This window comes from Xenopus laevis, chromosome 9_10L (assembly GCF_017654675.1).
Source record: "Xenopus laevis strain J_2021 chromosome 9_10L, Xenopus_laevis_v10.1, whole genome shotgun sequence".
Lineage (NCBI taxonomy): Eukaryota > Metazoa > Chordata > Amphibia > Anura > Pipidae > Xenopus > Xenopus laevis.
Genome location: NC_054387.1, coordinates 80,767,366 through 80,791,091, shown reverse-complemented (window position 1 = coordinate 80,791,091; position 23,726 = coordinate 80,767,366). Strand labels below are relative to the sequence as shown.

The 23,726-nt window shown below is 38.3% G+C and overlaps 1 protein-coding gene across 1 annotated transcript in view; it reads left to right on the top strand.

The window, feature by feature from the left end:
* The first annotated feature begins 18,814 nt into the window (after positions 1–18,814).
* Positions 18,815–23,726, top strand: part of cerkl.L (ceramide kinase like L homeolog) — a 56,773-nt gene continuing 51,861 nt past the window's right edge. Inside the window, exon 1 of the mRNA XM_018236007.2 lies at positions 18,815–19,314. Within this exon, the coding sequence (XP_018091496.1) occupies positions 18,867–19,314 (448 nt within the window). The 5' untranslated portion in view covers positions 18,815–18,866. The remainder of the gene's footprint in view (positions 19,315–23,726) is intronic.

Here is a 23,726-nt window from a genome sequence, read left to right as displayed (position 1 = left end):
TTCTAAATGTTGATAAACCCCAAAGTAATAATTTGGGAGATTTAAATTTGTGTTGTTTCATATATGTATATATTCCTAGTATATATTATTAGTAGTAATGTGATATTTAATAGAAGGAAGCTGAGCGACGTTTGAAGTGTTATTACCAGTGGTAATTGTCCTACATGTTTATAATGAGAATGCTCCAGAAAGCTGAGTCACCTTCCCATCCCTGGGATTTAAGGCATTAAAAGGCTACAAATAAAAGGCAAAGCCATGCAATGCATTTGTATAATGTTTTCATTATTTAATATCGGATTACCCATATTTCTAGGTTAGACTTATTTTAAGATTTATTGCTACAGTAAATCATTGAACCTGAGTTAATTTGCAAAATGTTCCTTGTTTTACTGGTGCTTTTAATGGTAATGCATGTGATTAAATTCCAGCTTGGGGAAAAACCATCCCATGTGAATATCTTAAGGAAGCTATTATCACGCACATAATTGCCCACAGTGGTAAACAGACCTAGTTGTCATGGATTGCCTGGAAGTTCAGGGTAGTGAATACAGTAATAAAGATAGGGGGCATATCCACCCTTTCTTTGTTGTTCGTGCAAATGTTATTTTATTTTCCAAATTGACTAGTTAGGTGACATTAATTGAAGATGCTAACAATAAAGCTAATCTTGATATGTATGAGCAAGAGTAGTCATTTAACCCCAGAATGATGGGAAGGAGGAAGACAAATGAATGCACAATTCTATTTTAAAAAAAATGTGAGCACTTGAAATGTAAGTACAATTTCCTTTAAGAAAAATAGATTAATAAAATGTTGCATTGCTAAAATGATCAAACATATACTAGTAAACTATTACGTAATAGTGCAGTAAGTTTGGCCACAATAACTAGGGGGGGGATAATACAATATCAAGTGCAAAATTTGCTTCCATAGGAACCACCCAGCAGGGAATATTTACTCATCTTACCTTTGAAAGCAAAACATTTGATTGGTTGCCATGGGCTACTAGATGTGGGTTAAATTGGGCCATGTTATAGCATTGCCCTAATGTGTTATAGGGCTGAGGAGTTCATGGTTAAAAAATCATAAATGAAGGCTAGGGCCTTAACTTGAAAAATAAAATGATGTATAATAAGAGTTCCCTACAGTCCATATTTTCTAGTTCTTCAAGGGTCTCATTTGCCTCATATTTCCTCCAAATAGTGATTTATATAAAGTATCTTAGGTGTAGCAGGGAGATAGATGATAGAATATAGTGTTATGAAATATCTGTACAGGGCATGGGCAAATCTACAGGGAGCTCTGGATTCTGCTTTGCTTGTTCTTTGCCTCAATTCCCTGCTTTTATCTGGTTATGTCTGAAGCAAGCTTTTTTCATAGTAGAAGAGTTATCAAAGTAATAGTAGGGATTTGGAAAAGGTAAGGAAAATTATGGGATCATCAAACAATGACACAGCAGTACAAGGTAGAATTTGCAAAAATTTAGGTGTGGTCTCCTAAGAACAATTTAAAGCAGTTAGTAGGTGAACCCAACCTCAGGAATTATTTGTGTATGCATCTTGACATGCTAGTATGGAGGTTCATGATCAATATGATTATTGTGACATTACTTTTGTTTTTCTCTAAATTGGGACTGCACAGGGAAGCCTGAACCTTATACTCTGTTTATTAGTTAATTATATGCAGTTATTAAATATTTTGTATAGAAATTACAGGAAGCATTACAGACTCCAGTATGTGTTGCATATGAAGGTAAGGTGCCTCAATGTTAGCATTTCAAATTATTCTGCAGGTAAGTCTTTAATAGGTCTAGATTTATTTTACCTGAATAATGCATACATTGCGACATTAAATAAACAATGCTCTCTGCATGTCATTTAAATATATTTAGATCAAACTTTTTTTGTTTTAAGCACAAATATTATATCTTTGTGGTATTGTGACTCTACCTTTGTGGCCTATGAAGTTAACAGACTGTTGGCCCCTAGAGCTATATTTACTAAGCATTAATCGGCCATGGAACACAGTTTGGAGCTTAAAGACATTTCTCCACCTATTCAGGTTAATAGAGTCTAATGTGTCATCCAATTTTAGAAGGTATCTTCTGTCAAAAGTCTATTTATACCCTAATGTATCTTCGTCTACAGGACAGGAGAAAGAATGCAACAACTAAAATGACCTATACTAATCCAGGGTCATCATTAAAAGCTTTGTGAACAGATGGAGAGGTTTGAGAAACATGGACATATACTCACACTCTGCTATTTCACATTCACAGATGGTTTCGCTTTCTCAGACTAAGGAAAACTTAAGACAACATCAAAGCATATACATTGTCCCTAAGACCCATCATTTAAATATGATCTCTCATAAATTACTATTTATTATACAATGAATTTTAGCTTTTCCCAAAACATGTTGAAAATGAAATTTCAATGAAACTTCATTATATTCTTTTTCTTAGTTTCTTTCTGAAATATAAATTAAATCAGGCAAATTCACCCATCTTGACATGATCACATTATCCAGAGATTTTGGTTCTTCCAGTTCTCTTTGGTTGCCATAGAGAAAGGTAAAAGATCAAAGGGGAAAAAAGCAGCCAAGAAAAGAGGAAAGCAACTCTGTTATTGACAAATAAGTGGCCAGTCCACTCTGTGTTAAATAGCTGAACAAACACAACACTAAGGGGTTGATTAATTAATAAACAAGGAAGGGGACTGGGTATGTTGATGAAAAAAACATGATTTTGTTCTTTATTATGATCTATTTTTTTTGCGCAGTAATTTTTTCTTCTTGATTGATAAAAAACAGCTTGCCACCTAACACCTGCCAAACATTTTATTAAAAAAGCATACTTCCATTGAATGTGATCAGGACAAAGTTTGTAATCACGTTTTTTTATTGACCAGTAACAGGGCACATTCTGAAGAGTTATGTGGTTAAAATTTGTGTAATTATTACGGAAACTTGCAGACAAATTAATGATTCACTTATGAATTACTTTACTTCTTTTCCTAACTGCCCACTGCCCCACATCAGGACTGTTGACTGGTATGTACAACTACTTGATGTAAAGATTACTTTGTCATCCTTATGTTCTATATCTTTACCAAGTTTGTATACACAATTAAATAATATTAAAAATATACATAAACTGTTCTTCATTACAATGACCTCCTTAAGCCAAATACTAAGGTGACTAATACGACTACCCTGGCCCCATGTGGTATTCAAGGCATAAGAACTTACCAGTCCCTCTGCCTCCACCCATTCATATAATTGTACCAAGTTCTTAAGGAGCTGCCACTTTACAATAAATTAAGTTGAAAATTAAATGCTGATTTATCGTGCAGCCCTTAGAGAAAGAGAAACATCTGAAAAAGCACAGGGTTGTAGGATTATATATAGAGTGGGGTCTGACCCAGACCTACTCCTGCCATGGGAGCTGCACACTTACCTCCACCAAACCCAGATCACGGCTGCAGCAAGATAAAATACAATATGTGGGAGGTGTATCCGGGGGCGACTGGGGCAATGGGCAGAGGTGGGGGGGGGGCTATGGGCCATGGGGTGTGTGTGTGGGCCCCTGAGGCAGCAGCTCCAGTGGGACCTGGTCCCCCAGTCCAAAGCTGAATGGGGTTGACATTTGGATCTCCATACCTTAAGAGACAGATTTATAAAAAATCAAATTTTTGAGTTTCTTTCAAATTTAGAAAATCTTGAATGTGTGCTTATTTATTAAGAAATTCTCTCAATCAACTCTAAATTTATTTCTACACAAACTCCCCAGCTTTTAGATGCTTCATTTTCATATTTGAGTTTGGAGTTTTTTGCCCTTAAAAAGTAAACTTCAAAAAAAGACTTGAATTGCAGTGAAACCTCGAATTCTAATGTTGATAAATGACCCCTTAAGTCTACTAGAAAACATTAAAAACATGAAATAAACCCATTAGGATTGTTTTGCCACCAAAATGAATTCATGTAGCTAAATTACCATTATGTACACGGTACTCCTTTATTATTACAAAGAAAAAATAAATACAGTTTTAATAGGCTCCTTAAAATGCAGAGAATAGGTTGATACTTGTACTTGTTGTTACTTGTATACATTAAAAACCAAAATCAATTTCAGGCAGATAGGAAAGGGAGAGATCTACAAACAGAAGGACTGTGGGGCAGAGCAGGGCTATCATTACTTATGAAGCAGGCAGACAGGCTTGCAACTACATACATTATTCAATGGAAATAGCCAGTGTCTAGAGTAAGCCACCCGAGATAGAAGGAACTTTGTATCCTAATAACACGAAAACAAATTATTGTTCAAATGAATATTATTATTGTGTTCACTGCACCATAAGCTAAGCTTATACTGTCTGTAACTGGATGATTTTTTTTCATTTTTTTTATTGTGAAACACAGACTCCAAATTGATCAATAGCACAGCTTTTTTAAAAAAAAAAAACGTATTCAGTTGCTAAAAATGTATTGTTGAGTTTGAAAATGCAGAACTGAATAATATTTTATTTTAGTGCTCTATCTGGGTTCAACTTTGTAGTGCCTCATCATGCAACCGTGTTGATCTGCTGATCAGAGAGTCTTTGGTACTTACTTGGTCCATTTGCCCCACTGGGCCAGTCCGACACTGCATATTTCCAATATATTTCCTGCACTGTTGCTGACTAACTTATTGACCTTGTCTTAGGATCCTATTAAAATATTTACCACTTTTAACCATGTACAGGTATAGGATCCATTATCCAGAATGGATCCTGTTATCCAGAAAGCTCTGAATTACGGAAAGGCAATCTCTCATAGGCTTAATTTTATCCAAATAATCCACATTTTTAAAAATGATTTCCTTTTTCTCTGTAATAATAAAACAGTAGCTTGTACTTGATCCTAAGTAAGATATAATTAATCCTTATTGGAAGCAGAACAAGCCTATTGGGTTTATTTAATATTTATGTGATCTTCTGGTAGACTTAAGGTATGAAAATCCAAATCACGGAAAGATCCAATATCCGGACCCATACCTGTATTACATCTTGCAGGTTTTTTTTACAAGACTACTTTTAGATAAAACCAATTTAAGTGCAGATTTACACACTTTAAAAGTCAAACACTGTTATTATCTTCCGTATTTGATATATTTGCTGTAGGACGATTTAGTCTTAAAATTCTGTGTGCAATTCCAACACTGGAAGCATAAAAAAATACACATTTCAAATTTGTTTTGGCTGACAGCGTTGTGCTTTTAATTAGACAGGATGTTCGAAGGAATGTATATTCTTTAATAATATAATTAAGTACACAGCTGCTAAGTAAAAATTAACAATCTTGAGGGAGTAAGGAAATTAATTTTCACTGCTTCTTAATTAGCAACCAAAAGCATAAAATTAAGAACTAAACAGAAAATATAAGATTCTTTATTAATTCTTTAACATATCATAAGTCGATAGTGGCCTTTTCTATTGAGTTTAAGTCAACAGTCAACAACTATTCATTACTCTGTCAGAGTTCTGTAGAAAAATCAGTTGTACAACAGTACAACATCCGTCTAGAGTTTGTTTGTCACAAATACATAAATTTAACCGGCAGAAAAAAAGATCTAATTTATTTCTGATCATTTGGAGTTTACATTTTTGTCCTGTTGAAAAGAACAAATGTGGTTGTTAAGGGGCCGATTCATTAACTTCGAGTGAAGGATTCGAAGTAAAAAAACTTTGAATTTTGAAGTGTTTTTTGGGCTACTTCGACCATCGAATGGGCTACTTCGACCTTCGACTTCGAATTGAAGGATTCGAACTAAAAATCGTTCGACTATTCGACCATTCGATAGTCGAAGTACTGTCTCTTTAAGAAAAAACTTCGACCCCCTAGTTCGCCATCTAAAAGCTACCAAACTCAATGTTAGCCTATGGGGAAGGTCCCCATAGGCTTTCCTAAGTTTTTTTGATCGAAGGATATTCCTTCGATCGTTGGATTAAAATCCTTCGAATCGTTTGATTCAAAGGATTTTATCGTTCGATCGAAGGAATAATCCTTCGATCGAAGGAATAATCCTTTGATCGTTCGATCGCACTATTTGCGCTAAAATCCTTCGACTTCGATATTCGAAGTCGAAGGATTTTAATTCCCTCGATATTCGACCCTTTGTGAATCGGCCCCTATATGTTATAAATGTGTCCCCTATGTATTAGGTGATATTTTGAAAAGGTATTCTGCTTATTCTTTTAATTCAAAGCATATTACAGGTATGGAATCAAAGCTCCAAAATGATAATGTTATTTATCATAGTTTTGCAACAGGGTGGAACTGGGGTAGGCATAAGTGGTAGCAGCCTAGAGTGTAGCTGTGTGTGTTTGGGTGCGATTTAAAAATATAAAAAATTAAGAAAAATGACTGCATAATGCACTCCACTGTTGCCCACGCTGGCAGTGAGTGAAAGGGCAAGTGAGAGATCAAGTGGGAGAGTAAGTTGGGGAGCTGGAGGCATGCAGGAGGGGTTGGGGTAGTGAGCAGATAGTGGGCTATTGCGGCGGTGAACAGGAGATTGTGTGCAGGAGTGGGGACAAGAGGCACTTACCTTGGGCACAAGTCCCTAATGTGTCCCTTGCTTTTTAACTTTTTTTTCTATAATAATAAGACACTACTTTTAGGGGGTTATTTATTAAACCTCAAATTTATCTGGTCAGGCCTTTTTGGGGCAAAACTTTTTTGAGATTTAGTATACCCCGATGCTGGAAAAAGGCCGTCTCACACCTGTCAAGGTCACATATAAGTCAATAGGAGATTCCCTTTTGCAATTGGAAAATATTATTGAATGAGTTCGAAAAAATCATACGATTTGGGTTTTCACTCAATTTTATAGAGTTTTTTACTGATTTGATTCAGTCACGTTATTTTATTAATAAATAAGGCAAAATCGGGAATTGGAGTTTGGTCAAGCTTTTTTATTGAAACAATGAGCTAAATTCGGATTTTAGTAAATAACCCCCTTAATGTTGATGTAAACTAAGTTAGCACTGTGCTTATGAAACATTGAGCTGTACTTTCTGGAGCCAGCAGAGAACAGCCTGGATCTGCACTTTGGCCTCTAATTCACCTCAATGAAAAATGCTTCTGTTGAAAGTTTTAGGCCTAAAAACAACCAGCACGCTAGCTGCCATATGTCTACCGTTCAAGTGAATAGGAGGTGGCAGTAAGGGATTTTGTGCACTTGCCAGGCAGTGAAGTTAAGTGACTTGCCCCCAAGGTTTCTTCCAGTTACTTAAAGGAAAACTATACTCCCAAAATGAACACTTAAGCAACAGATAGTTCATATCATATTAAGTTGCATATTAAAGAATCTTGCCAAACTGGAATATTTATTTAAGTAAATATTGCCCTTTTACATCTCTTGCCTTGAGCCACCATTTCGTGATGGTCTGTGTGCTGCCTCAGAGATCACCTGACCAGAAATACTTCAACTCTAACTGTAACAGGAAGAAGTGTGGAAGCAAAAGACACACTCTGTCTGTTAATTGGCTCATGTGACCTAACATGTATGGTTTGTTGGTATGTTTGTGAGTACAGTGAATCCTACGATCCCAGGGGGCGGCCCTTATTTTTTAAAATGGCAAATTTTCTATTTATGATTACCCAATGGCACATACTACTAGAAAAGTATATTACTATGAAAATGGTTTATTTACATGAAGCAGGCTTTTACATATGAGCCATTTTATGCAATATCTTTTTATAGAGACCTACTTTGTTTGGGGGGTATAGTTTTCCTTTAACAACAAAACAATTTTATTTTAATGTGTCTTGTATGTCATCTTAAAATGTGATTGCTAGTGATGAGCGAAAAATTTCTCCTTGACCAGATTTGCAGTGAACGTTCGCGTCTCACCGGTGGTGAAACTTTTCACAAATGCCCGCTTCAAAAACTCACCATACGGCCTGTTTCGGTTTGCGTGCACGACAAACGCATATATCATTTTATCCTTCCCATGTCCTTTCATATCAACAACAGGGATCTGAGCCATCCCACTGTATAAATAGATAAAATATATTTTTTACTTACTATATACTTACTATACATTATTAAGAATTTGCACTTTTTTTCCACCACAGACATATAAGGGGAGTGTAGATATCACTCTTCACAGTACTTTTATGGCCTCTGGCATGTCCAAGATTTTCAAAGACATCTTTATATAACATTGTAGTTTTACCATAATCCAGCCCCCAAACATGTGAAATGGTGGATAATGGCCTAGTTTTATCAGCCATGTGGCATAGGCTGGCCTTTTATGATTTTAAAGCATGGCTATATAATACACTTTGCAGCAATATGGATGAGGCCCTTTAAGGATTATCGAAACTTTCATTATACCTTGTGTATTAGTTTAGTGTTCTAACCCCCTCCCCACCCACCACTGCACATTTTTCACGGTTTTCTTATTTATTCCTCTGGTTCCTTTTCAAAGAATCTCTCACCCTGGGGTACACCTACAGGTCTTGCATGTAATTATCTCCATCTGCTTGGCATTATTAAGCCTGTTTATGTATTGAGTTTAGCTTGGGAATCTACCTGTTGCATATTCATACCAAATGTTGACACGGTACAGCTAATCTCATCTAGTATCCCATCTATCCTATGTTGTTCCCTGCGTGGGAATCACATATTCTTGCACTGGTTCGACTTTGTTGTTTTCATGGAAATGCAAGCTATAGAAATGTACATATATATTAGTTTAAAAAAAACAAAAACAAGTTGTACATAATAGTAACGATTCTTTCATATGTATGTGTCCCACATTTCAGTTTCCTGGGGCACAGACCTTGGTTTTGGATTTTATATGTCTTCATTTGTTCCATGATTAATAAATTGAAATACAAAATGTAATATATAAATGAACTGGTAATGCTAACAAAATCATTATCATTAATCTCATGTCACTTGTTATTAAAATAAAGACCTAGTAACCTGATTTTGAAACCATGCGCTTAGCACCAAACTATGATTTAAAATAATTCAAAAAGCTCTTTCCTGGAAATATATCAACCTATATTGGCATGTTAATGCATGATTAGGATAATGGGTGTAATATATGACCTTTAAAGCCTGACTTCTGAGCTCCTGAGAGCTGCAGATCTACAAAGACGAGTATAGAGGAAAGCACTTTGTCACCTCACATTAGAAGCAAGACACTTAGGGGGGTATTTATTAAATTAATATCAGTATTTTTTTAAATCAAAATTTGTCCTAACTCCCATTCATGATTTTGCTTAATTTACTATAAAATCAGAACAAAAATGATATGTGTATGAAAAAGTCTAGACAAAATCTTGCAACAATTCGAATTCTCTAACTTTTTAAAATTGTTGTTTGAAAACCTTGACTCTTTGTATTTGATGTCTGACACCCTCAACTTTTTTTTCAGATTTTTGAATGAAAACTAGTGTCAGCCCAAACCCTTCGACCATCATGAAGGCAAAAAAAACCATCTTCCAATTGTAAAAGCGACATCTGACATTGACTTACATGACTTCAACAGGTTTTAGCTGGGGTAGTTTCGGATTTGAATTATTAGAAGCTTTTGTAAAAAAAAATTCCCCTCTAAAAATTCAGATTTTTCCCCTTAAAAACTTGATCAGAAACAAATGAGGCTTAATAAATAGGCCCCTTAAGGTATACATTTACAAAAATGTTTAAATCATCGTAACCCAAACGCTTAATACAAAATCCAAGTTTAAGGTACAGGTATGTTATCGAGAGTTATTATGGGTCAATAGTTGCAATTGTGTGCTATAAGCCCAGCAATGCCCACAACATAAAAATGGAGAGCAATTCCTGCAGTTTACCACTGTGTATTTTCCTTTAGATAAACCACAATCTTCGCTATTGCCAAAAATCCATAAGATACAAGGCAAGAATGGCCAAAGGTTGAGAAAGAATGCCCCTGACCCCAGTTGAAGAACTGCTTGCTAAACATGTCAGTCAGAGTAAAGGATAGAATATATTGGTTAGAGGAGTTGTTCACCTTTATATTAGCTTTTAGTATGGTGTAGAGAGTAATATCACGAGACAATTTGCAATTGGTTTTCATTTTTTATTAGTTGTGGTTTTTGAGTTATTTAGATTTCTTTTCAGCAGCTCTCCTGTTTGCAATTTCAGCAGTCTGGTTGCTAGGGTTCAAATTAACCTAGCAACCATGCACTGATTTGAATAAGAGACTGGAAAATGAATAGGAGAGGGACTGAATAGAAAGTAGCAATAATAATAAATGTGCAGCCTTACAAAGCATATGTTTTTAAATAGGGCCAGTGACCTCCATTTAAAAGCTGTAAAGAGTCATCAGAAGAAGGCAAATAATTAAAAAACTATTAAAAATAAATAACAAAGACCAATTGAAAAGTTTCTTAGAATTGCCCATTATAAAAGTTAACTTAAAGATGAACCACCCCTTTAAAGAAAGAATAACCTATAAGGGGATCTGACATTTCCACAATAGTGGTGCTTAAATATTGACATTCAGTGCAATTTTATGTGCAGTTTGCCATCATCAGGTTCTAGTCTGCTGCTCTGCTTAAATCATTGGCAAGATCTATGTTTAAGAAACTGAAGGCTGCAACAGTGGGTTTGATTGCTAACAAATAATAACTCAGAATTGAAGCAAGGGACAATGAAGGTTCCATTGAGGTTCCAAATTTTGCTTCAAACTTAAAAGAAAATCGCATTGTATGTATTTGTTCCAATTTCCTAATACACGGACACCCTTTGTTCTTATAAAGTGAATTAATTATTTGAATCCTAATACAAATATAAAGAGATGAGAGAAAAAGCATGGAGTTTAAAAACATTTTTAGTTTAAATTTCTTTTTTTTTTATCGCAGTGACGGGCAAAATTGGAAATTCTTTGTTCCACAACATGACACTAAAATAGATGCTGTTGTGCTCTTACAAAAAGCAAGAAAAAAAAAAAAAAAAAAAAAAACAATAATCCCCTTCAAGCAAATTTCCACTGGATTAAGCACGGTTTAGCACTGGCAATGTTCCTGCAGATTCTGGTTATGGAGGCTGGCTGTCTACCCAGACAAAAGCCGGGATTAAGTGCAGTGAGGAACCACAAATCACCAGCTGGGTCCCTGTTTAATACTAGCAGAGGAAAGCCTGCTCTTCTAATGCCTGACATTTGCAATTACACATACACATAGAATTTGTTTTCTAAACATAAACAGAAAAGAACTAGGACTAAGGAATATTTTGTGGAAGGGAGAGACTTGTGTTTTCACAAAGCTTTTTTAACTGCTTCTGAACAATAGCCCTACAGCAATAAAGCAAAATTCCCCACATGGTTTAGAGTCTAGAGGAAATATAATAATATAAGTTGTAATATTTGCACTAATGAACGAATCAAATAGAATTTATAGTTAGCTTGTTTAACAGCAAACATCCTATTGGTTGATATATAGGTTACTAGGATCTGCACAAACTCTGGGGCAAATTTCCCCTTGCCATGTTTGTTTTACTTAAGGTGGCCATAGATGCACAGATAATATCGTACGAAACAAATTTTCGTACGTTATTCGGTGCGTGTATGGTGGGAAAAGAGCCGACTGATATCGGCAGAAGACTGAATATCGGTCGGCTCGTCGATCGGGCTGGAAGGAAATTTTTTTCACATCGCCCACTGTTAGTGCTGAATCGTCAGATAAAGGTAGAATTCTATTGTTTCTACCTGTATATCTACCTGTATATCTGATGTAGCTCTACACGTCTGTATTGAAACGAAAGATCTTTTCCAAGAAAGATCGTAATTGTTACGTCTATGGCCACCTTACAGCCTGCTTAAAGGGGAAGGAAACCTCGTCGGCGCTAACCCCCCTCCCCCCCTCCCGTGTATTGCCCCCCCTCCCTCCTCCCCCCTGGCCTACCCCTCCCGCTGGGCAAATGCCCCTAACTTGTTACTTACCCTTCTGCGCAGGTCCAGTCCAGGGAGTTCACAGGCGACATCTTCTTCCACGCGATCTTCTTCCTCCTTTGACCGGCGCAAGCGCAGTAGGATCGTTTCACCGGTACGATCTACTGCGCATGCGCGTGACTTTTGGCGCATGCGCAGTAGATCCGTACCGGCGAAACTATCCTACTGCGCATGCGCCAAAACGCCGGTCAAAGGAGGAAGAAGATCGCGTGGAAGAAGATGTCGCCTGTGAACTTCCTGGACTGGACCTGCGCAGAAGGGTAAGTAACAAGTTAGGGGCATTTGCCCAGCGCGAGGGGTAGGCCAGGGGGGAGGAGGGAGGGGGGCAATACACGGGAGGGGGGAGGGGGGTTAGCGCCGACGAGGTTTCCTTCCCCTTTAACAAAGCTAAACAGTTGCCACAGGTTACTGTCTAGGTGCAAATATGCCCTGTGTTCATAAATGAACACCACTGATCCCCCTAAACATCAACATAAAAGAATGATGTAATCAGAGATTATTACAAACAACATATCTTCACCCTAGAACTTTAATGACTGATATTAGGAAGTAAGGTTAAGATAGCCTGATCATTGGTGCTGACCGTAAAGTGATAGTATGGGTAAGGAACCTGTTATCCAGAACGCTCTTTCCGTAATTTGAATCTCCGTACCTTGACTACCAACAAATCATTTAAACACTAAATAAACCCAACAGGATTGTTTTGCCTCCAAGGCTAAGGATTAATTATATCTCAGTTAGGAAAAAGTACAATGTACTGTTTTATTATAATAGAGAAATGGAAATCGTTTTAAAAAATATGAATTATTTGACTATAATGAAGTCTATAGGAGATGGTCTTCCTGTAATTCCAAGCTTTCTGAGGGTTTACAGATAACGGATCCTATACCTGTAGTCCAACCAAATGCACCTTACAGAGATAAAGACTGACTGAATAAGAGTCCTTTTCACGAATTGGCAAGAGGGGCATTTATCCATGGCCCACCAAGGCAGAGGCTTCATCATTACACTTTTTTGGAATGGGTGAAATTTATTTTGCATGGGCCGGTTATGTGATTGGGTAAAAGATGCAAGCTCATACTGATGTATGCATGACCTTTAGTCTTGGCAGTGATAGTCCCATTATCTCTAGAAAAAAGAGTGGATGGGTGGAAGTCCAGAAAAGAAAAAAAGAATCAGGTACACATACTCAAATTACAAATTAAGCAACCACAACAGTTGACTGGAGATTTTAGGGGTGTTTCTACTGAACTATGGGACAGAAATTGCTGAAGAAGTGGAAGACATTTATAGGATAAGGCTTTTAATAGGTATGTACCTTGTACAATGAAATATGTTTGGATGTGAAGGATTTTATTATAGGTGAAGAGAGCCTCAAGATCAGTATGATTGTTCTAGTTATACTAGTAACTAGAGTATTGTTGGCCAATTAATTATAGTGGTTTCAGTGGAATGTCAAAATCTATGTGCTCAGGGTAATCCCGCAGATGGGTTATCATTAGAAATTCAAGAGGATTTCAGAATGTTAGATATTACTGGGGGTTGAAAAGATTACAATGTAAAATGTAGAATAGTGTAGGGGAAATTATGACCTCAAAAAGGTATAGAGTAAGCACAGGAGAGAATGATTAACTTCAATGTCAGTCAGGATCATGTTAAAAATAAAGGATGGGGAAGTATTTAAATAGCCAATAACCCTCATACCACAAACATGTTGAAATATGCAAATAATATCTATTAGGAACTCTAGACTGGAATAAATGGCTTGTTTATTTCAGTGAATAGCTACATGCAGAATCTAAATATTAGAATAATATTGGTCAATATTTTTTTTAAAGGGATGGTTCACCTTTAAGTTAACTTTTGGTTTGTTACAGAGTGGCCAGTTCTAAGCAACTTTTCAACTGGTCTTAATTATTTATCTTTTGTAGTTTCCTAATTATTTGCTTTCTTCTTCTGACTCTTTCCAGCTTTCAAAAGAGGGTCAGTGACCCCATCTTAAAACAAATAATCTGCAAGGTTACACATTGATTGTTATTGCTACTTTTTATTACTCAGATATCTATTCAGGCCCTCTCCTATTCACATTCCCGTCTCTTATTCAAATAAGTGCATGGTTGCTGGGGTAATTTGGACCCAAATCAGAAAAGGAAGTATGCAAACCCGAAATTACAAATAATCATGCATGATGGACACATGGCTATAGGCAATCCATCCAGCTGGAAAATGTTACTGAAATGACTGTCTGCTACAAAAATGCAAATTAATATGCAAGGCATAAAAAACATTGCCTAATTTGCATTAATATGACTTTGACTCTTTAAATCATATGCTTCATTTTAAAGAGATAGTAAAAACAGCATTTTACATGTGTATTCTGTAGTTTTTGCCCCAATAAAGAAAAAATCCAAAACGGCCTTTTTGATGCTTGTGTAAATATGATTGTAAGCTCCACTGGGAAAGGGACTAATGTGAGTGATGAACAATTTCTGTAAAGCACTGGGTGATGTCCGGGCACTATATAACAAGGGACAATAATTAATTATAATATGGCTATAATATATGCCTGCTGGGAGATTTACTTCAGCAGAAGAAAACCTTGAAGATCCTTGATAAACATCTTGTTGAGATCAGAAGCTACATTTCTTGCTAACATACACTATATTGGCACATGCAGGTCCAAAATCTTATTCTCAGTATCTGCCATTCCCATCTCAGCAATCCTATTTTGTACAGTGTTGTGCTTAAACAGAAAAGGGCCTTTACCAAACTGATGCCACAAAGCTGGAAGCAGAGGAACCTTCATGGTTAGTAGGGAAAGGGCTAAAGGGAACCAAAGAGCACATTTTGAGTCTCAAGGGACAGTTCATCAAGTGTGGATCAGGGAAGTGGTAGGGGCAACTAAGTAGGAGAAAGAGGGCCCCAGAACACCAGTTTAATATTCTTGACTTGGCATAGTGGGGTTTACTGCAGATAACTGCCATATCTGTGTGTAGCCACACTGCAGGATATCTAACTTTATTAGTATACGGAGCAATAAATTGACTAGAGAAAGTATAGCAACTGCATAATCTATTTACTGTAGGTGAAAGGCAATAACATATGTGTTACCCACGGGAAATCATGACAATGCATTTGAAAGTGCATATTAAAGGGGTAGTTCACCTTCAAGTTAACCTTTAGTATGTTATAGAATTGCTAAACAGAAACCACAGGAAATAAAAATTGAAGACAGTTGCAAATTGTCTCAGAATACAGGCAGTCCCCAGGTTACGTACGAGATAGGGTCGGTAGGTTTGTTCTTAAGTTGAATTTGTATGTAAGTTGAAACATATACATTACTTATTAAATGCAACTTAGACAGATGTCTGTCTTAACATAGTATTTATTTTTACCTTTCTGTGCTCCACAGTAGACAACACACACCAGAGAAGATTGGGAAGATGCTTTATTAAAGCTAAATGCTAATAAAAGTCAAGCAAATATAGTATGTTACTGTAATAGCCTCTGTATGTACAGTAAGTGTGAGTTTTATGTAAGTCAGGCGTATGTAACTCGAGTACTCATTGAATTTTAACTTCATACTAAAAGTTCAATTTCATGACAGCACTGTGGTTCAATCCTTGCCTTGCAGCACTGGAGTCCTGGGTTTGTTTGCACCTAGAGAACTATCTTTTGTGGATGCTCTTTAGGCTTCCTCCCTATACAGGTAGGATAACTGACTCCTGATCATGACTCCTGGTCATAGTGTGTAAATGTGATCAAGACGTGAGATTGTAACTGCCGTTGGGCAGGGGTTGTTAAGAATTATGTATAAATTCTGTAAAGAGCGGCAGAATATGTTTGTGCTATATAAATATTGGATAATAATGCAGAAACATAGATAAAATGCAAAACAATGCATTGCACCTATCTATTTATACATTACAAAATATTTAAAAAATAAATTAACCTTTGGTATTTTAATGAAAACATTTTTTTGCACAACTATAGATAATCACAGCCTAGATCCTAAATAATGTTGTTCCTATAAAGAAATGACTCCAGACTGACCAATGTTGCTTAACAAAAACCAAATGTATTTTGTTAAACCAGAAAGTACTTTAAAGAAGTGAAGGATACACTTTACAGATTTGCCCTATACTCACATTTATAAAATACAAAATAAACAAATAAAGCATGTTGACTGTGTTCTTGTCAAACAAATAAAGCATGTTGACTGTCTAACCCCTAGCTTATTAAGGTTGTGTGTGGATTTGGTGCTAAGCTGCTTTACCTGGTTTAACCGTTCAATGAAGGGAGGATTATACCTCCACAGCCCTGTGCATTGTACATTTATTTACCAATCAGCAAATAAATGTAATTTTCTTAGTTGCTGGAGATTAGTATATTTTCCACGTAAACCAATATGGCCTGTCAAACACTACTTATCATAAAAGCCCAAGTAAGCAGATGTAGAATAGCCAGAGGCTTCATTATGCATATGGATACCTTTGCTGGGTAACTACTGAACACAAAAATGGGCCACATTAGCTGGTAATACATATTTAGTCTGCAGGTGAAAAATAATATAGCTACTGTCTCAGGCTTGATATTAGGAGTTGTTTATTTACTTTTATCTGTAAACCCATAATCTAGAAAGCTTCAAAATATGGAAAGACCATTTACTATAGAGAACATTTATAGCAAACAATTTTCATTTGTTTAAATGATTATCTTTTTCCTGTAATACTAAGCCAAGAAAAATAAGCCAAGGCGCTGCACTCCTTATTTACTTAGTATTTCTTTTTAACCACTAGTGATGTGCGAGTCTACTAAAATTCGACCTGCACCTGACCTGGCAGTAACTGCACCCGACCCTTACCTGGCGTGCTTCCCTCTATATATACCAGCTCCCACCCAATGTCATGGGAGTGGGGTGGGGCCTGGCGAGGGTATAAAATGGCATTCAGGGAGGAGGAAGTGGGGCAGTAGAAGGCTCGAAGACATCATGTCGAAGTTTGCAGAACCAGACCTGTGGGCTTTGGGCCGGCCCGCAAATCACTGCTAAGCACTACAAAACCTTCATTATTATATTAAATACAGGGGCTATATTCACTAAGATTAGAAAAAATTATCTCATGGCTTATCACATTAGGTCTACTGGGAAATCTGGAAAGAATTTACTGTAGGAGCTATGTGTTTCTCATTGAATTGAATCTGGCCCATTGTATGGTATTGGAGTTTAATTGTATGAATATAATTCAATGGTATGAGTATAATTTATAGCCAAAGCTAGCCAAACACTTAGTTTTGCATGCCACTGTTCCTCCACACACCTATGTGTGTACTCTGTATGAATGACCAGAGCAATAGTAAGGAGACCATGCCTTGTATGGCCCCTCACACTCTCTCTGTTTGCTTGGCCTGAGCAAAACGTGTGGAGAGGGTACATGGTCGGCCTGTGTATAGCTGCCTTTAGCTGGCCATAGATGCAAAGATCCGATCGTTCAAATCCTCAAACGATAGGACTTCCCCATCTCCCGACCTGCCACTAACCATTCAGATCAAATAAAGTAGAAAAGAGCAGATCAGCCGATGTTCTGCCCCTGACAGCAATAGTATGAAAGTTATGTCCGACAAAAGCTAGTGACAGTCTCCCTCTAAAAACCGTACGATCGGCAATACACGCAGAGATATTACCCGCAGCTGGCAGAAATTTTCTAACCTGTCTGATCGACCAAACGACGATCTCCGCCGAACTAAAAATGTCGGGACTCTCCACAAGTGGTCCGAAAACCGTCGACGGATCTTTGCGTCTATGGCCAGCTTTAACCCCTAACTGCTCCATGTCAAGGATAACATTAAAACTACCTGCCTGGTAAAAAAAGATACTTAATGCCAGTGTAATTAATCCACTGTTGCCAATATTTGAACATAATTTCCAGGGGCATTTTATCTCTGATCCATAACACTGTACACAACTACACACAAACTGCACGCAAAGAGAACCTAATCCGCCACGCCTATCATATATCATTGTGTTACAAGAAAGGGCAGAGACACACTGTCAGATTCAGGGGGAGATTAGTCGGCGACGAAGAATTGCAGACACTGACCTAACCACTGATTTCTGACCATTAGTTAACTACAATATCACCCTGTCAGTTTAGTGATGTCATCAGTTATAATTAGGGATGCACCGAATCCAGAAATCGGTTCAGGATTCAGCAAGGATTCGGCCTTTTTCAGCAGGATTCGGCCGAATCCTTCTGTCTGACCGAACCGAATCCTAATTTGTATATGCAAATTAGGGGTGTGAAGGGAAATTGCGGGAATTTTTGTCATGAAACAAGGAAGTTAAAAATGTCTTCCCCTTCCCATATACATATGCAAATTAGGATTCGGTATTCAGCAGAATCTTTCGCGAAGTATTCGGGGGTTCGGCCGAATCTAAAATAGTGTTTTCGGTGAATCCCAAGTTATAATTGGTGCTTAGTGAGTGTCAGTAATTTTTGCCCCAGGACTCACTAAAACTTGGGTATAATAATAACTAATTTACCCCCAGTTGTAAAATATGAGGATATCAGAAGTCACCTCGGAGTTTTGGTGCTTAACCCAGCTTTTATTAGTTGCTGCTGTTTGTAAATCATTTTAGCACCCCCCAGCTACAGTGTACTATGGAGATATTTTCGTCTATATATATCAACGGCTCAGCTCAGTCAGTGCCCCTCATGGTGGGCTTCCTCTCTAAAGTGGGAAAAACACTTCCAATTAAAAACGGAAGAACGCAGGTGCTGCGTGGAGACAGTGGGACACAGACTGGCAATCACATGTTCCACGTGCCCGCGCCTCGCCTGTAGCAGAGCTGATACGTGACCCAGGCACCCCCACCCCTTGCACTGGCAGAGTGAGATGGCGTCGCGCGTGCAGGACGGTTACCATGACAACCAAGGCCTCAACACGCAGAGTACCCAAACCCCTAAAGTGCCAAACTCAAAGAGCGACAACATGGGCAAGACCTTGCGCCTGCCCGGTGCTTCACGACGGGTGAGCGCCTGGAGCGACGATTTGGAGGAGCTTGATGAGAGGAGCAGGGCGAGTCCACGGCGCCACTTATTTGGGAAGCGAACAGTCTCTGTCCCGCATCAACTTAGTGAGCGCTGCGATGTCTGGAGCTCGGGCAGCGACAGGTCTGGAGTCAGGGCTCTCAGCGACACAGATGATCGGTCCATCGACGAATCCGGCAGCGGTCTTTCGCCAGTTCTGTTGCGGGGCATTTTTGAGATGGAGAAAAGAAGCTGCGACGTGTCGCTAACTTGCAGCCAGTTGCTGTGGAACCCCATTCAGCCAGAGAGTCCAGGTGAGTGTGACTGTGAGGGTCACGCCTACTCAAAGTAGCTGAACAGCTGACAATCTGCGGCAGAGTTGTGGCGAGGGGATGCACTTGAGTTTTGTTGCCACATTGCTGGCCCATCTGAGATATATATAGTTCCGCAGCAGCAGCAGCCTATAGGTTGCAAGAAGATGGGGCATCATCAGGAGTGTCCAGCCTGCTACCATCCAGCTGTTGTTACAGACCACCGTAAGAAATCATGGGCCCCCCATACATATACACATAGCAGGGCACAGGTTATTGGCCCAATGTTTGCTTGGGCCCCTGGGTGGTAGGCCTGCCAACTAAGTAGAATGAGGTTTAATTTAATTTGCATGCCTTGTCATGCCCTGTGCCAACCTTACATTGCTCTACTTCAACACACCCATGATCTGCACCAAACCCTGACCATTGTACCCCCTCTGCAGCCTGTCAATAGGATCATAGACTCTGCCCCCCCCATAACATCGGGCCCTTGCCTGGACTTTTGCCTCTGATGGGAGACCTTGTATATTTAAATTAAAAAGTGAACACCTCCTAATAGCCCTACAAAATGTGTAGGGTCATTAGGAGGTATACACTGTATAATTTTATTGAAATAAGCAATTTTTTACTCCATATTTGTGTCCGTGTGGATATTCTAGAGTGCCTAGTCTACATTGCCGTCTATCCGCTCCCCCTTGAGCTGAGGGTCTAGTGCACTTGTACCACCATTTCAAAGTGGTGAGTTTATCATCAGTTATTCGTGGCACTTTCTCGGTTGTGATTGAAAAAGCCCTTATACTTCCCAGCATTTTGAAGGCTTGCAATTGGAACACTCCTAATTCATATACTGATCCCCCCTCAGCCAATTCCCCAATTTTTCTGTATGGCCAGGGCCCCAAACTTCTCCTCTACAATCTGCAATCTCCTTTGACTGAAAAAGCCAGCGTGACAAGTTACAGCAAGTGATACCTTAGGCTTAAGCTCTTGTTACAGCCCATCTCCAAGCATAATGCTTCTACTGTTACTCCATGCACAGACCCTGCTGCATTCCTCTAGGGTTGCTAGGGAAACTTCCTCCCCCAGCACTTCTCAGTTTACACACACAGGTACCCAATTTACACAGTTTGGTTTATCGGTTCATGTTTAAACAATGTGCACACAAAGATTGGCCAGAATTTCTGTTTGTCCCAGTGTGAGGAGGAAATGTAAATCTCTACCCTGAGATGTTGTGTGAGTTGATATATCAGTGGGGGATAGTATGAAAAGGTCAAGGCCTGTACTGAGATTCAAAATAGGCATTTCAAGTACACAGAGGCCCAAACAGCCCTCCACCTGCATTTTACAGCAGCCCATCTGCCATTTGCCAGAATCCCCAGATTACCAGTCTGGGCCTGATAGGGTCTCATATAGTGTAAAGTTGGCCATACACAGGCTGATCTCCTATGCTCTCATGAGCCAAACAAACAGTTACTGTATGACTGGCCGCTTACAGCATGGCCGTCTCCCTGCTTTTCTCATTGTTCATGCAGACCACCCACATCATTACAGCTGCAGCTCTTTAACTTCGGATGCATTATCCACTGGCCTACATGGAGCATCAAACCTGCCGATCCCTAAATGACCAATATCCATATTACACAGATATCGGTAGGGATCGGTGGTCCATCGTACTTGTGCAGATTATTTTACTAGTATGACATTAGCCTTAGTTGGCTTGCCTGTGTCTCTAGCCCATCACAGGATTTCGGTGGAAAGTTGTATTGCCTGCCATCACTGCAAATAAACAGGGAAGTGCTTAACAAATTGCCACCCACAAGGAATGCCATTTCCTTGTTCTTCAACTTCCTCAACTTGATACTTACTGTTTCTGTAACATCTCTACCTTTAAAACAATACGTTAGAGTGATTTGGGAAGTTAACCAATAAGAATTGTTCCCATTTAAATATGTATGAGCCAGGCCACAAGCCTAGCTAGTCTGTTGGCTTCTTGGTTCTCATTTATTTATATCCTTTAGTTTGGGTAGAAGAATTGATTTGTGTTTTGTCCAAAGAAGAGTGTTACAATAATTTTATGCTGATAGTCTGCAGTTTGTCTCTACATTGATGGGTTAGCACCCACATAGTGGCATAACTCCCAACATTCAAAAAAAGGAAAGAGGGACAATAAGTTGTGCCAGTACAAAATGGAGGAAAGTGTTTGACAATGCCCATTTTATGACCACACCCCCTAATTACTATATCCATGTTACAAAATGTGTTAGGTTATGGACGTTTAAACACATTTCTGGGAGTTTTAGTGCAATGTTTTATGTGTGATAAGAGTTTTGCTGAAAAGCCATTTAAGCTGCTAGTCTCAGTTCTTCCAAGAGACCCGCTTATCTTAAATAGTTACAATTGTTTCTTTGCTTATCCTATTGGTACAAAAGTATCCAAGTGCAGCTGCTGACTGTTCTGGTCTCTCTGCCAAAAAGACATATTTTAATTAAGTTTCAGAAACTTTGTATCTTTTTCTGGCATCAGTGCAGGCGATCAAAGATAAAGTTTGGACATTTCAGTAGGAAACCCGGGACTAAGGGCTGAGCTGTCAAAATCAGGACAGTTGTGAGGTATGTAGTTGGGGTCACTTCACACAAGTTGTAGTAAAATGAGCATATATTCTCATGAGGAGGGGGTTATTCTTCTACTCTACAGAGCACTGTTAAGGCCCCATATAGAATATGTTGTGAAGTTCTGGTCTCCAGTGCTCAAACAGGATATTATTGAATTAGAGAGGGCCCAGAGAGGGCAACTAAGCTTGATAGTTTCAAGAATGGCCAAGTTTGGGTTGTTTACATGGAGACAATTCACTTAAGGGGAGATATGATAACTATGTATAAGTATATAAGGGGAGCCTATAATAATTTCTCATTTATTTATTTATTTAGCAGTAGGTAAATTTTCAGAAATGTTTTTTTTAACAGTGAGAGCTGTGAAGATGTGGAATTCTCTCCCTGAACAGTTGTACAGGTTAATACATTAGATAGCTTCAAGAAGGGTTTGTATGGGTTTTTAGCAAATGAGGAAATGCATGGTTATGGAAGATAGCTTACAGTAGCTTACAGTACAAGTTGATCCAGGGACTAGTCCAATTGTCCATCTTGGAATCAGAAAGGAATTCCCCTCCCCCTTGCGGAAAATTAGAAAGGCTTGAGATGGGGTTTTGCGTTCTTCTGGAAGGTATTTATGCAGGTTATATATAGACATGGCTGATGGATGATGGATGTGTAATTTTTTTAAACTTTCTAACTTATTTAATTACTTTGGGTTTCCAGAACCCAGTGGAGGTGATAAATCCAGGTCCAGCCACCAGGCCTGGACTGATAATCTGGGTTCTGGCAAATACATAGGAGCTACTGTAAATTGCCATAAACAGTCACTATTTATTGGGGCTGGTGGGTTCTGTGTACCTGAAATACCAGGGCCTCTTTTGATTCTCAATCCAGACCTGCCAGCTGCCCACAGTGCACACATTAAGGGTAATTTACAAATATTTGTTTACATTTAATGGACCAATATGTTGCCCTTATTGACACTATTCATTAAAGGCACTTACATACAAAACACTCCTCGCAGTGCATTATAGTTGAGCTAAGAGCCATTTTACTTTTACTGAATTTGGCACAGTTGTGCTTATTGACAATTGAGGTCCCTGGAGCTAGCAGTTATTCCAGGTTCCCTCACCGGGTTGCATTAATACGTGAGGTAGACATCCAACAAAAGAACACTAAAGCCATGTGAATGCCATCATTCAGAAATGACCCAACCCCTGCTCTGAAAAATGTAAGCCATGCTTTGCATCTGATTTTCTAACATTTATTTTGGTGTACTGGCCACAGTTACACTGGAAAAAATAAGAGCAGCAAAACTTAAATGTTAGCAATGAAGTGTTATTGTGTCACAGAATGCCACTGTCTATTCTATAACATAGTTAGTTCATTTTAAGGTTAACATCCAGGTTGCATCACAGGAGACTTTTTAAGGGTACGCTGGATAATCCCACCTGTAAAGTGGAATTACTGATTTCAGTTGCAATTACATTTATTTACAAATAATTATTTGCAATTACATTTATTTACAAATAACTATAAAACTATTACAACTTTTTAATTAATGTATACACTGTACTGGGAAGTTGCTTTGAATGATATTTCCTTTCATTGTCCAAACAGTTTTATGTTGGAGATTCCCTTTGAGTCTGTAACCCTTTAAACCCCAATTTTTCTTGTTTTTTGTTTTTCTGAAACTATTGATTTGGGCACTATGTTTTCATTTAATTTTTCCTTTTTTTTAAAAAAAAAAAACTAAAGCCTAGTCAACTTATAATATAAGCATAATATCACTGCATGAGTCTGCATTTCCTTCTTACTAATGAAAGC